This window comes from Pseudorca crassidens, chromosome 10 (assembly GCF_039906515.1).
Source record: "Pseudorca crassidens isolate mPseCra1 chromosome 10, mPseCra1.hap1, whole genome shotgun sequence".
Taxonomy (NCBI): Eukaryota; Metazoa; Chordata; class Mammalia; order Artiodactyla; family Delphinidae; genus Pseudorca; species Pseudorca crassidens.
In genome coordinates, this window is record NC_090305.1 from 19,543,004 (window position 1) to 19,557,473 (window position 14,470).

A 14,470-nucleotide genomic window follows, 5' to 3' on the forward strand; every position below is an offset into this window, starting at 1 on the left:
TAGCCTTTCCACTCCTGGGTATTTACTCCACAGAAATGAAAATACATGTCCACACAGACTTGTACACAAATGTTCATGGCAGCTTTATTTGTAATAGTTCAAAGTTGTAAACAACCCAATGTCCATACTAGATGAAAGGATAAATTGTGGTATATCCATACATTGGAATAGTACTCAGCAATGAAAAGGAACACACTATCAATAGAGACAACACCACGAATGAATCTCAAAAATCATTTGCTGAGTGAAAGAAGCCAGGCAAAAAGGAGCACCTACTGTACAATTCCATTTATGTGAAATTCTAGGAAGTGCAAGATAATTTAAAGTGGGGGAAAGCAGGTCAGTGGTTGCCCAAGGACAGGAATAGAGAGAGGTTTGGATTGCGAAGGGGCATGAGAAAACTTTTGGGGATGATGGAAATGTTTATTATCTTGAATGTGACAATGGTCTGACAGGTGTATGCAAATGTCAAAACTCATCAAATTTTATACCTTAAATATGTTCAGTTTATTACATTTCAGTTATATCTTTAAAAGTTGTAAAAAGATAAAGAAACAGGTAAATCCTATAAATCTGCCTCACTTTCACTCTGAAGAGAGAAACTTTCTTTCACGTATCTCAACACGGCAAAATCGATGCCATCCCATACTATTCCTGACAACCAAATCCAAAGGTTTCCAATAAATACACACTTGTAATTTATATTATTGATAATGGTATCAGAGTGTAAAGTGGCTGACAACCAAAACCCCAGAGGAAACCAAATCTGCCCTGCCTCCTGATCAAAATGAAAAGAAGCACAATGTCCTATCGGCATCTATCAGAACTAGTCAAATTATCAGTGCTGGAAAGCGAACCCACTTGCCTGAAAGTATAGTTTCCAGGAACAAGGTTAGACAGATGTAAGACGGGGGTATCAGCTGAGGTCTTCTCCTCTTGGAAGGGCCCATTAACTTCTTCCCAGTGATAACTCACTATTTTAGTATCATCTGTACTGTCTAGAAAGATTGACAAATAAATGAAAACTAGAATTAAACACAAGAATATTAAAACATAAATTTTGTAATTTACATTATTGGGGTTTACATTTGATTTTATATGAAATTATATAATTGCACAGATTTCAAATGGTCATATATTATGTGTTAGAAGGAGGATTACTTCTTCTTTCTAAATTATCATCATGATTTTTCTTCTGGGTTTCCACCAGATTTGAGTGAGGGTGTTTCGACTCAGTTGTGAATTTAAAAAGCAAAGTGACAGGCACTGCTGCTTTTTTTTTTTTTTTTAACTCACTTCAACTACAGCACACGATATCTTACTGATAATTCAAATAGGTATCTGAACTGACAGATTCATAAAGAATTGAGATGCTTTTATATAATTACAAAACACCTTTTACTACCCTAATCATTAAGTGTAAATCCAGATAAAGGCAGTATCCTACATGAAAACCTCCTATTTCTACTTTAAAAGACAGCAAACAAAATGTACTAAGTAGAATCACAGAAGTTTAGACCTGGAAGGGAGCCAGTTTCATCTAATTCATTTAAGGAAAGAAAAGTTCATGCAAAAGATTAATAATCCTGAACAGTTTCCTGTAACTAAATCGCACTGAATTAGAGGAATCAAAATGTAATGTATTTTCTCATGTAAATATTTTCATTTAAAACAGGCTTTAGGGACTTTCCTGGTGGTGCAGTGGTTAAGAATCCACCTGCCAGTGCAGGGGACATGGTCCAGGAAGATCCCACATGCCGCAGAGCAACTAAGCCCGTGAGCCACAACTACTGAGTCCTCGTGCCACAACTACTGAAGGCTGCGTGCCTGGAGCCCGGGCTCCACAACAAGAGAAGCCACCACAATGAGAAGCCTGTGCACTGCATCAGAGTAGCTCCCGCTCGCTGCAACTAGAGAAAGCCTGTGCGCAGCAACAAAGACCCAACGCAGCCAAAAAAAAATAGATAAAATAAATAATTTTTTTTAAAAAGTGATTTCCAACTGCTCATCACATATACTACATCGAAAGGAGATTCTTTAATAACTGCTTTAATTCCGATCAAATAGCTAGACCCTAAAGAATTTTTTCATAGACAAATGAGACATAACTGAAGGGAAATTCAGCCTAAGACAGAGAAGTTGTGCTAAAGGAGCTGAAGGACTTGAAGATACAGATCGATGCTCATCTATTGGTGAGTTAGCCCATAAGTCCTCACAGCCTCAATATCTCTATACGTCTCATAGTGCAGAGGGCAAAACCCCCTGAAGTATGGCTGGATACCCACGGCTGCCATCGATGAGGGCCGACGTCAGAGGCAGAGTGAGCTCCTGTCTCTCGGGAGAAACAACTGCCACGGGAGGCAGGTTGACTCTTCCGGCTGTGACAGAAAAAAGGACACGGGCTGAGCCCAAGTTGTCACCACCCAAATAAACCATCTGATTTTCAAAAACTGGTTATAAATATCCTGTCCGGAAGGTGTTTATCCTGCAGGCCTCAACTATGGAAAGTACTTGTAATGTTCTGGAACCCCCCTATACACTTTAGGAGCACATCTGCAGGTTTAGATTTTTGTATGAAAGCCCAGGCTCAATGAACACATGTAATAACAAGCAAGGGGTTGGTCACAGAACCTGAGCAGCAACTGCAAGAGAGGAGCAATGGAGTAGGGTTCCAGCTCCTACGATTAGCTGGCTCTTGACTCTTTGAAGCCCCGCCCCCCGGCCCCGCCCCCGCCAACCACGTTTAGCTCTAAGAATAACCAGGCAGAATGTGCAAAATGGGGAGCTGTCAGCCCCTGGGGAAGAGGCTGGAGGTGAGGTTGGCACTGAGCTGGCCCACATCCCTTGTGCCCAGAGGAGGGGGTGGCAGAGGCTCAAGGCCCATGCTCCATGCACTGAGCCAGGGCTGTGCCCACCCAGACAAAGGGCCACTATTTCTAATTCACACCAGTGCACTGACCTATGGACTAGTGGTGGCCTGAAAGGACCAGGGGGCTTGAAAGCCCATGGCATACATTTCCCTTGACCCCTGAGTTTCTCCCTTCACCTAAGGACAAGCTGAGTCACGGGGAATGGAGGTAGAAGGGTGAACACAGCAAATGTCAGACGGAGGAGGCTGTTGCCACACCTAGGAACAGCAAGCAATAACCTTGCAACCTTACACAGCAGTGTCAAGCAAGTACTAAGAATTATACAGAAAGAAGAAAGAAAAAAACCGTATAATCTTTGCATGTTCTCTCTACAATGGAGCCTAATGTAAAACTAAAAAAATATATTACCGTGTTATTCAGGCACCAAAAATTGAGATAAACAGGAGGCTGTCCTCTTACACAGGCTTACCTGGCTTAACGGTGACATTTACAAATCCCTCTCCAAAGGCATTTTCACTAGAAACTGCTACTTTGAAGGAATAAAGTCCTACTGACAACTGCAAGATGAAGAAAAGTTATACTGATAAACATGCAAACAACAGGATGGGTCCACTGTCTAGAAAATCCTTAAATATTCCAGAAGCCGTTCTCCTGGAATCAGCATAGAGAAGGGGCTCGGGACCTGTGGACACACTGCCACATGTCTGAAGCCTATACTCTGCAACACTGAAGATCACCCAGGAAGGCCTTCAGCTTAGTTACAGATGTTCACGGGGCTTACAGAGGCATATGTGACATGGACCAACCGAGGGCGGCAGTTCTCAAACTTGAGTGTATGGGAATCTTGCATTTTTACCAAGTAGCACTGGTGGGTCAGCTGTCAATGCTCTGGGTACCAGACTTCGAGAAACAGCGCTCAGTGGCATGGGGGTGATGCTAACTCATGTTGCATCAGTAGCTGTGCAGTATCAGAAATGAAGAGTACATAATCATCTACGGGCCAAGAAGAGGGAACATTTCTTCTTGGGAGGGCTTATATCTTGGAGCAATATTTGGTAGTCAAACCATATGTGAACCGGAATGGAATTTTTGGCAATCCTAGAAATGTGCCTGACTAAGAATCAGAGATGACCAGAATGTCTCTAACACTGCAAAGGGATCAAGAGTTGGAACACAGGCTTTAACCTCACTACAGAGACCCGTAGCAGCCTGGGCCAGCCTCTCTTCCCTGGGCTGATATGCCCAGTAAGTCAAATAAAGAAAAGGTCCCGCAAGCCCCTTTACTTAAATCTACCTGTCTACCTACATGCTTGAAACTTGATTCATTTATATTCTTCTTTTAATCTTAATCGTAAGAGAGACTTCTAGATTCAACAGCTAAGCAGGTGTTACCTGAATTCTAAGGTATGCTGTCAGTTACTACCGGTTACCAGTTACTTACCTGAGAGACATTAAGAGTTTGCGTGTGTCTTTGTTTTATTTCACCTTGGTAGTATTCAGGGTGGCTTATTAAACTCCATTCATAGTTGTAGGTTGTTTCTGAGAGCAAAGAAAAATATGAGTAGTTATAAACTCTTAGAAGTCACTGTAATCTGGGCAGAGGGAGGAAAATGACAGTCTTCAATCTACTAGCAGAAATTAATTTAGATAGACTGCACTCAACTTTCAACTATCATTCAGGTAAGGAACAGTAAGGTATCTATATCTTTTTTTTTTTTATTATTTTTATTTTTTTAATTATATATATATTTTTTTGCAGTACGCCGGCCTCTCACTGCTGCGGCCTCCCCTGCCGCGGAGCACAAGCTCCGGATGTGCAGGCTCAGCGGCCATGGCTCACGGGCCCAGCCGCTCTGCGGCACGTGGGATCCTCCCGGACCGGGGCACGAACCCACATCCCCCGCATCGGCAGGCGGACTCCCAACCACTGAGCCACCAGGGAAGCCCTCTCTATTTTTTTAATGTAAAACTTCTTTATTATTATAAGAACATACAACTTATAAAAATTTAGAAAATATAGAAAGTTTTTAAAAAATTGCCCTAATTTCATTGTTAGCATTTGATGACTTTCCTTCCAGACTACTACACCTGACTATACATATAAATTTTAACATAGTATAATCCACTGTACTTTTCTCCTTTTAATAAAAGGCAAGGAGATTTAAATTCATTCCATCTGTCGTAGGGGTTTATATAAGGCCTAAGAACAGATTAAATATCTTTATATTAAGATGAAGCTGTCTTCCACCTTGTGATTCTAGTAATAGTTAAAGCACGAGTTACCTCAGCTGAAAGGAGTAAATGACAAATGCCAAATATTAACATCTATGCTTAAATTTTGATCCATGTGTGATAGGGAAAAATGAATAAAGGAACTAACCTGAATGAGAAATATTCAAACACCTTAAAAATGAATATACTTTTAAGAAAGAATGCATTTGACAGGTCACAGGAATAGGTCAAATGTTTGCTGAAGAGCAGAGTGCTGGATCAGCAGAAGAAAGTATTTTAAACATTTTTTGAACAACTGGTGTGAGGATCCTGAGAACCTGAGAGACGTGTTGCCACTACAATATCTGCAAACAACCTTTGTGCACATGCTACCTCCCTCACCTGACAGTGGAACTTTCCCAGGCTCTGTGGGTTATTACAAGTCAAAAGCTGGTATATGGAAACCTCTCCTGTTCTAAGATATCACTCTGCTTTGCATCATCAGAAATGTATGACTTCTTATCCTGACCAATTAAAGGAAATGTTCTGTATTTAATTCCTATCCTCTCACTCCATTTTAAACTATTTCAATAAACTTTAAAGCTTATGATCATCAAAGCCTTGTCATCCACTCGAGAGTGGCATTCACTATGTTGTGAAAATGAATCAAAGTTGTAAATAACCAGTAAAGACACCTTAAGGACACACCAGCTAATGGGCCCCTACTGGTCCCAGAGGAAAGTCAAACTCTCACCTGCAGGTGGCGCTGGCACAACAGACGCCTTCAGTTCAACTTCATTTTCCGGCAAAGTTATTATTAGGTTATCACCAGCAGACACCGTGAGTTCTTTCACTAAAAGTTAATTAGAAATAGTACATTTCATCATATACTTCAATGATGTTAAATTACTGCCCTATGATAGATTTGTTTTTAGTATCCATAAGATAACCCATATTTTTGTAATAGTTCTTCATGCGATTTTATCTAAGATACTTTTTTCCCTCTGGCTAGTAACTGAACTGTGCCCTATATTATGTTGCAGGGTAGATTTCATAAATTTAAAACTGTCAACGTGAGTAGGCACTGTGGAGAAAACGCTTCAGATCGACTGAGCAAGGTGTCGGTGACAAGAGTTGCGCGAAAACAGGTAGTGTACTGCGGACTGGGTCTATTTTCTCTCTTGCTTCCAGCTTTGCTTGACCCCCTGGTATGTGCTATTTTTAGTCTTAAAAAGATGGAGTGTAATCATAAGTGTTTCTGTAGCATTAATCACACGCCACTCAGTTCTGATAGGAACCCCATGAATTACTGCAATGGTCTCGGTCTTGGAAACTTTCCAAGAGAAAAGCCTGTCAACCTCAATATAAAAAGGCTATTTTAACTCAAGCAGCAAAAAGCACATCCACTCTCATCAGAAGCACTTAGTCACTAAGTCAGCATTCAGAACAAGGCTTGTTTCCTTGCTCCATAACCAGGATTATACTGATATGTTCAATTGGCTTGACTCAACTGGACATTAGTCTCCCTTTATGAAATACAATTGAGATCGTCAAGATATCACATAGAGAAAAGCAAAGATTTAAAGAAAAGCTGAGTGCTCTCTAGAGGTCCTAGCTGCTTGGAGATGTTAGATGGAGATGTGGCTCGTTTAAATCTACTTCTCTCAGTCTGTACTCAGTCCCTCGAGTGCCTTCCTAGACCAGCTGCAGAGGCTTCGCTGCCGTCTCTGGCTCTTCTTCCCTGTCACTTTCACTGACTCTTTTCAAGAAAAATCAGCCATTGTGGACCTAAAAGGGATATTGGTCCAAACCCATCATTTGACAGATAAAGAAATTGAGCCCTGGAGAGGCAATATAAGCTGCTTGAGGCTATGTGGGTCATTAGCAATAGACCCACCAATATCTGACTAATTTAAACTGTATTTATGTCAACAGCCACTTATCTACGAGATTGAACTCTGATAGGCTCTGTTCCAAGGCCTTGAAGATTATCAATTCATTTCATCCTCTAACTACTCTATGCAACAGGTGCTACTAGAACTCAAGGATGCTAATTCCCAGGCCAGTTTCCTTTTCCATATACTGTACAGCTCTTCCACCATTATCCTTCTCTCTACTGAAACTCAGGATCAAAGTAAATAACCAAAGAAGAGAGGGTAACCCTCAAAGTACATTACCCACAGAAAGGCTCAGGAAACATGACAAAAGTCTCTAGTAACTTCTTTAGTATTAAATCCAATGGGAGCTTTTCAATCCTCCTGTAACACCCAGCCCCTTCATCACTTCTTCCAACGTGGAAACCTCTCCTCTCTCCTTCTCTCAGTCCACGCTCTCCTCTTTCTCTACCTCTCTGTCACAGCCACTCAGTCAGCTCTATAGGCTCCTTCTGCTGTCCCAGCTCCTAATACAATGATGGCTCCAAAGTTCCACCCCTCAGGCCTCTCCCCAGCCCACCCCGTGGCTCTCCCTGGAGGGCCTTCAACTATCACCTCTACACCGAAGACACCTAGTCCTTTATCTTCAGCCCAACCACTCATCTAATTTTCAGTTCCATGTGTTCATATATCTTAGAGTCCTTTTACCTTCATCATGACCTTCAACCACTTACCAAGTTCTAATGATTCTGCCCTTCTAATATCGCTTGAATCTGGTTCCTTCCCTCCATCCCTGCAACCACTCACTACAGTTTTTTTAATGGATCCTCTTGCCTCAGGTCAACCCCATACTATTTTCTTGATACCAGTCTGATCATTTCACTTTCCTGCTTCAAACCATTCAGGGATTCTCTCTACTCATCCAATAAAGCACAAATTCCTTAGCACAGAACACAGGATCCTTCAAAATACTCTAGACTCAGACCTTGCCATTTCCACTCCATTTACATGATCAGTGCCAGCCATACTGAACCCCTTAGAGCTCTTCCCCAAATGCCCCTTGAGCTCTTGTCCCTCTGCTCCCTGGCACAGGCAGTGAATGAGAGGATGGGCAGGAAATGCCGAGCGTGGTGCCTGGCCCTGGGTAAGTGCTCAGTAAATGTAATTATCGTTATTGTTATTACACATGTCGCTCCCTCGACCTGAACAGCATGCTGACTCCATTTTTGCTGGCTCATCTATCCTAGCATTACCACCTCTGGAAAGGCTTCTGTGGCCTCTCTGAGCCAGTCAGCCGGGCTGCTCCTTTTCTGCTCCCATAGCAGCCTCTCAAAGCACTTACTGTATTGTATCAAACCATCTATTTGTCTGTCAGCCTCATCCTCTAGACTATAGAGTCAAGGAGGGAAAAGACAATATCTATTCATCTTTTTATTCCCAGTGCCTAGCATCATTTCTGGCACACGATAGATGCTCAAATACATGCCCGGAGGGAATGAGTAAACTTTCGAAGTTGTCACTACTATATTCTACAGCGTGTCTTCAGTACATTTCTTCCAGTTGTATTTTTTAAATTACCTGTCCTGGGGGCAGTAGGAGCAGATACAGGTTGCTGAGATGGGGCAGAGTCAGTGGGGAGGGTGCTAGCGGGAAGGGTTGAAATGCTATGCTCTGTGCTCCGTGGGGTGATTGTGAGAGCTGGGCTTTTCTCCATGGTGGCTGGGCTGAACTCCAGGCTGGTTGGAGAAGGATTATGGGAAGGCATTAGGACCTAGGAGATCAATTACAAGCATAAGTTGTTATGGGGGAAAAACAAAGGTTGAACTCTTCAAGACAACACCATGTCATTGACTTTTTCAAAAATTAGACTCAGTAGCATTTGAAATACCATGTCTAACATTGCAAACCACTGGAACTCTAGACCATCTCTTTTAAATATTCTCTGCTACCTGCTAAAAATGTAAGGCAACTCTGGGTTGGAGAATTATTATAGGCAAACATACACATACAGAAAACATTCAAGATAAAAAGAGAGAAAATACTTAGAGTAGCAATAATTGAAGACAATCAGATAATTCAACAATGAACAGGTTTCTAAAGTAAATGATCTCTATTCATATCATCCACTGTATATAATTCATAATTTAAGATTATGGTTATAGGGTTATCCAACTTAAAGTTTTAAATTAAATATTATGCGCTGGGGGGAAAATCTCACACCATGATAATAAAATGCTCTTCTGAGCTCCAACTGCCAGTGCCTGTATGGAGCCAGATAAGTAAAACTCAGGCGAAGAAGATAGGAGACCCAAAGGGGCAGCTGAGTGTGAGATCCACAGGAAGCAAAGCTGTAACTCAAATGTTAACTAGAGGGGGGCGTTGGTATTTACTGAAAACACAGCTACTCTTTTTTGCAGTTCACTTAGCCACATAAAAGAAGGTAAAATGTGTTAATACTCAGGGATGGGGGAAAAGAACACCGTTAATCTTTGAGACTTTATTTTTATTTTTATTTTTTTTGCGTTACGCGGGCCTCTCACTATTGTGGCCTCTCCCGTTGCGGAGCACAGGCTCCAGACGCGCAGGCTCAGCGGCCACGGCTCACGGGCCCAGCCGCTCCGCGGCATGTGGGATCTTCCCGGACCGGGGCACGAACCCGTGTCCCCTGCATCGGCAGGCGGACTCTCAACCACTGCGCCACCAGGGAAGCCCTGAGACTTTATTTTTTAATTGAAAGTCTTCAGAATGTTTAAGATAAGTACAAGGACAGAAAAATATGAAAACTTTGAAACGAAAAATACATCAAAGCAGGAAAAAAGCTGATAATCTCACAGCTTAAAAGAATGTTTAGCAAGTTTTAATGGTTGAGATTATAATGTGTAGTCAATTCAATCCAGCTTTCCTCACTTATTCTAACCTAAGCACTGATATCTTAAATAATATTTTCCTTTTTTAAAAAAAAATCTTAATTGGTTTATGTCCCTTTACATTCTGATTTGCTCTCTTGTATCTTGAAATACACTAAATTCTCCCATGACCTGTCCTTTTGTCACTTTACTGCCAACTGCATTCGGCTTCTCCTGATCGACACACTCACTATATCCTCACCTTGTCCTGGTATTTCCCAAATGAGCAGTCTCTGAGCTCCCAACTACTCTCCCCACAGTGCAGCCTCCTTCTCTATCTCCCTGACCTTCTGCTGTTAGCACTTGAACCTTCCCTCTGTTTTGGGTATGTCTGCTCTCCCAAAGGTTCCCATTCTTTTCACCTGTGTTTTTCATGGAAAGTTCTGTACAGCTTATGTTCTCTCCTTAGTATCTTGTTCCTCCTATCCAACTGATTCTTCACTGGTGAGTTTCAAGCAACCTCAGAACCTGTTGGGTCTTGAAGAAACTGTAGCGGGTCCGAATGTCACTCTAAAATATAGCACTTTGGCACGCTGATTATTCTGAATGAAAGGTACTTGAGAAACAGCCAGTGCAAGAACACTCTGACCCTCCTTTGTCCCCCCTGAAAGCAAGAGACAAATCTCCCAGGCAAAAGGTACCCTTCTTTTCAAGGATTATCTACAACTTAATGCAGCTCAAAAAAATTTAATTGGCTATAGGGGAAAATATGTACTTTCGTGGAAAATAAAACACCGTACCAGGAGGATAGAAGGTATCCTTATCACCATAGAGGGGAAATTTAGGGCTGAGAAGGCTGTAGAAACAAACCTCGTGTTAAAGCAACAGGCCCCAAATAGAGTCCTTTATGTTAGGCCCCCAAACCAAGACTTAATTACAGTTTCAGCTCTCCCAGAAATGGAATCTTAAACCAGTCAATCAGGAATAATTTTGAGGTAATCTGCTTGATAAACCCCTACTACCCCTTAAAAGAAAGTAACCTTGTAATAACCAACCCACTTTTTTGCCTTATATTCCTTGTTTCCACTCCTGCCTAAAAAAGTTTTTCATTTTGTACAGCTCCTCGGAGCTCCTTTATACCTGCTCTACTGGATGCTGACTGATTTGAATGCATTTTTGCTCAAACTCTTAAAAATGTTAATATGCTTCAGACAGTTATCTTTAACAGATACTTTGTCACCAATTTATTACCCCAAGCCTAATCCTCTTTGGCTTGTCAATTCTTCACAGACTGATTGTTTCTTTGTTTAAAAGATACAAAGCCTTCCTGCTTTGGTCACCTCTCATATATTTATGGGGTCTCCAAATTTACCAAAGTAAATTTACCAAAGTAAATTTGTTTTTCTCCTGTTAATCTATCTTACGTCAATTTAATTATTACCCCAACCAAAACACTTGGAAAGGAGAAAATTTTTTTCTGCTCCTACAAAGCCTACCACGAGAGATTTGCAAAGCCTCTGGCTACACTCGCTGTGTATATGAGCTGGCTCCAGAAACTTCTATAAAACCTCATTCATCTGAGATACCGGTAGAGGCATCTCTAAGGAGAAGCGCTAAATCATCATTAGGCGGCTGACTTGTGAAGGCAGAAGAAATATTTGCTCTTTTAAACAGTCTGGTCATGAGTGCACAACAGAGGAAGAGGATGTTTTGTTTGGAAGGTTCTGAGAGTCATTTTTTAGACGATACCTTAATAGGTGCCCCCAAAAGGAAGCTTCGCGCGACGTGTGTCCTAATGGGGGCCGGGCTCTGAAAGTGAACTCAGCCCCTCCCACCCTCTCCTACACACGCCAGCCACACCCACCTCTTTTCCAGAGCTGTTGCTGGATTGCTCCTGGAGCTGAAAAGTCTCTTTCTCCAGTTCCTTTCCGGAAGGTGGAGTAGTGACCAAGGGAAGCAAAAACCTTCCCCCCGGGGAGGGTTTCGGGGCCGGGGTCCACGCCGACTCGTTCAGCTCACGGTGCTCTGGGCCCTCCTGCTGCTTCTCCGCCAATGTTGCTGGGCTGCCTCCAGCAGAGGAGTTGGAACCTCCCTTGCCACGGGCCGGCAAGCCCCAATCCGTGTACCCGGAGCTCCCTCGGGGCTCCTGCTTGCCAATGGGCCGGAAGAGGCTCTGCTCCAGCTCCCCATGTGAGTACTCAGACATCTCCTCCAGGCCCCGATCTTTGCCCAGGAAGGCCAAGTCCTTTCTGATATCCTCAGGTGAGTCCCCCCAGATTCCTGACGGGGAACCCCTGTTCAGCATCAGCTCCCCGGAGTCCAGCAGCTGTGCGGGCCTCTGGGCGGGCCTGAGCACAAAGGTCAGGTAAGACCTGATGGCACCCATCTTTCTGGGCTCGCAGTTCTCCTCGTGAGGGCAGCTCACCAGGTAGCAGCGGCCCTCAAACCACCAGGCCAGGTCACAGCTGTACAGGTCACAGCAGGCAGATGTGCAGTCTGCCACGGGCGTGGTTTGAGGCACTGGCATGATTTTGCTAGTTTCCAAGTTAGGAGAAATGATGGCATTGGAATACGTCCTCCCCTCACTGCACTGCGTACAGGCACAACCTACAAACACGCGGTCTCCAATAAGGAAGCGAGGCATATCCCTTCTGGCAAGCAAATAAACCACCAGCATCTCCTATAGAAAGTCCACGGCTTTAGAGCCCATCCATCAACATCCCCATCCGTACATCTGTCCTCCCATCCTTTCACCCCCATCCATCCATCCATAGATTCTCCCACCTGTCCATCTAACCGTCCATCCTCTCTCTTTATATGATGTCACTCAGCGAAGACAGGCGTTCTTTTCTACGTGCGTATTTGCTTTTACACTACAATATTTTGCTCCTCACCCAAAACCCAGCTATAAAGGTTTGCTTTAGGAACAATGTCATGCTGTTAATTGAATTTTTAAACATCTCAGGTTATTCTGATAGATCAATTCTGATGACATATCAAAGGAGAGAAAAACTTGTCCTAAATACAGGTCTATAACAACTAGTTTTAAGCACATTCTAAACCATGAACTACAAACGGTGCCAGTTGGCAAATACAGCAGGCAGGAGAGCGGTGCTACGTAAGTGTGACCTGCAGGCCACAAACACTGTGACCAGTCCATAAAGAATAAGGGCAACTGGGGCTTTTAGAAAGCTCTGCAGCAATTTGTCATTCCCTGACTTCCAAGGACAAAAATCACTTTCCTGCTTTTTTGTTTATTTTGTAAAACAAAGAATGCTGCCCACCACCCAGTTCTACAAGGATAAAGTCGTTACCCACTGCAGTCACTGACAGTGCACCCAGAAATGAATTCAGGATGAGAAACAAGATAAGGCGCTCTGTGCTTTGGACAAACAGGCCCCGTAGATACTTAGATGCATATCTTAGGAAGAATTTTAATGAGCCCAGATTCTTGTATCTTCCCTTACATAGAAAAGCACTAAAATCATCAGCTGAGATATCTGTTCCTTGTGACTAGCAGTAATCGTTTACTAAAATGTGTGCTTGACTGCACAAATTCTCTAGCCCCAAATCATATATATATGGGCTTCTCCTCCTGTCTCTTCAGAACAGTTCCCTTAGAGCTACCGAGAGACTGTTTCCTGGGGTATAGTCTTCAGGAAGGTCCCTGAATAAAACTGAAACCCACAACTCATACCCTGTGCATTTTTCTTTCAGTAGAAATTGTGTGTTGATTTTTTTACCAAAGAATCTGTCGGTGGTAGATTGGAAATAAAAACGAATTGGTCCCTCAGCACATATAGTTTGATGAGCACTGTTCTGCTGCAGAACTCAGAACAGCAAAGGATCTCTTTTCTAGTGAGGGCTCATCACTGATCATTCTCTTAATAACTGTTACATTTTTCATAATGACAGTCAGAGATCACTTCTAACTGGAGGTAAGAGAAATGGTTAAATACAGTATAAGAATCATCTTATTTTTTTTACCTGTATACATATCATCATCGTTATAAATTTTTCAGAATCATTCAATGACTAACACTGGCTCTACAGGAAAGTCTAATTGGTCCAATTCAATGAGAATTAGATATAATAAATATACATCTTTCCCAATGAATAAGCTAGCAACAAACCACTTTAATTCAATTGAAATGACATTTTCTCAAACCAAATCTACTTTTTTTTTTTTTAAGAAGATATTGGGGGTAGGAGTTTATTAATTAATTAATTTATTTTTGCTGTGTTGGGTCTTCGTTTCTGTGCGAGGGCTTTCTCTAGTTGTGGCAAGCAGGGGTCACTCTTCATTGCGATGCACGGGCCTCTCACTATCGCGGCCTCTCTTGTTGCGGAGCACAGGCTCCAGATGCGCAGGCTCAGTAGTTGTGGCTCACGGGCCTAGTTGCTCCGTGGCATGTGGGATCTTCCCGGACCAGGGCTCGAACCCGTGTCCCCTGCATTAGCAGGCAGATTCTCAACCACTGCGCCACCAGGGAAGCCCCAAATCTACTTTTTAAAAAAATCACCTTAATAGTTTTAGCCTTCTATTTTCTAAAGAAAAGCTTAGTCTCAGATATGGAGAGGAGGAAAAAAAAACAATTCTGCTGAACATAACAAAATAGCATTTCTAATTAAGGTCAAGAGACGATGAAGCGTATAAAATAGGCAGGTA

General features: G+C 42.6%; 1 protein-coding gene across 6 annotated transcripts in view; it reads right to left on the bottom strand.

Annotated features, from left to right (window-relative positions):
• KIAA0319 (KIAA0319 ortholog) overlaps positions 1–14,470 on the bottom strand; it is a 74,596-nt gene that overhangs the window by 31,311 nt on the left and 28,815 nt on the right. For 3 of the 6 annotated variants that reach the window (XM_067752117.1, XM_067752116.1, XM_067752119.1), the window contains 7 exons: positions 11,666–12,408; positions 8,534–8,726; positions 5,836–5,934; positions 4,312–4,409; positions 3,340–3,427; positions 2,286–2,378; positions 866–998 (listed from right to left, as the gene is read on the bottom strand). In XM_067752117.1, the coding sequence (XP_067608218.1) occupies positions 866–998; positions 2,286–2,378; positions 3,340–3,427; positions 4,312–4,409; positions 5,836–5,934; positions 8,534–8,726; positions 11,666–12,408 (1,447 nt within the window). Of the gene's footprint in view, positions 1–865; positions 999–2,285; positions 2,379–3,339; positions 3,428–4,311; positions 4,410–5,835; positions 5,935–8,533; positions 8,727–11,665; positions 12,482–14,470 lie in introns of those variants that run through there. The other 3 variants (XM_067752115.1, XM_067752121.1, XM_067752120.1) reach the window with 3 other exon arrangements.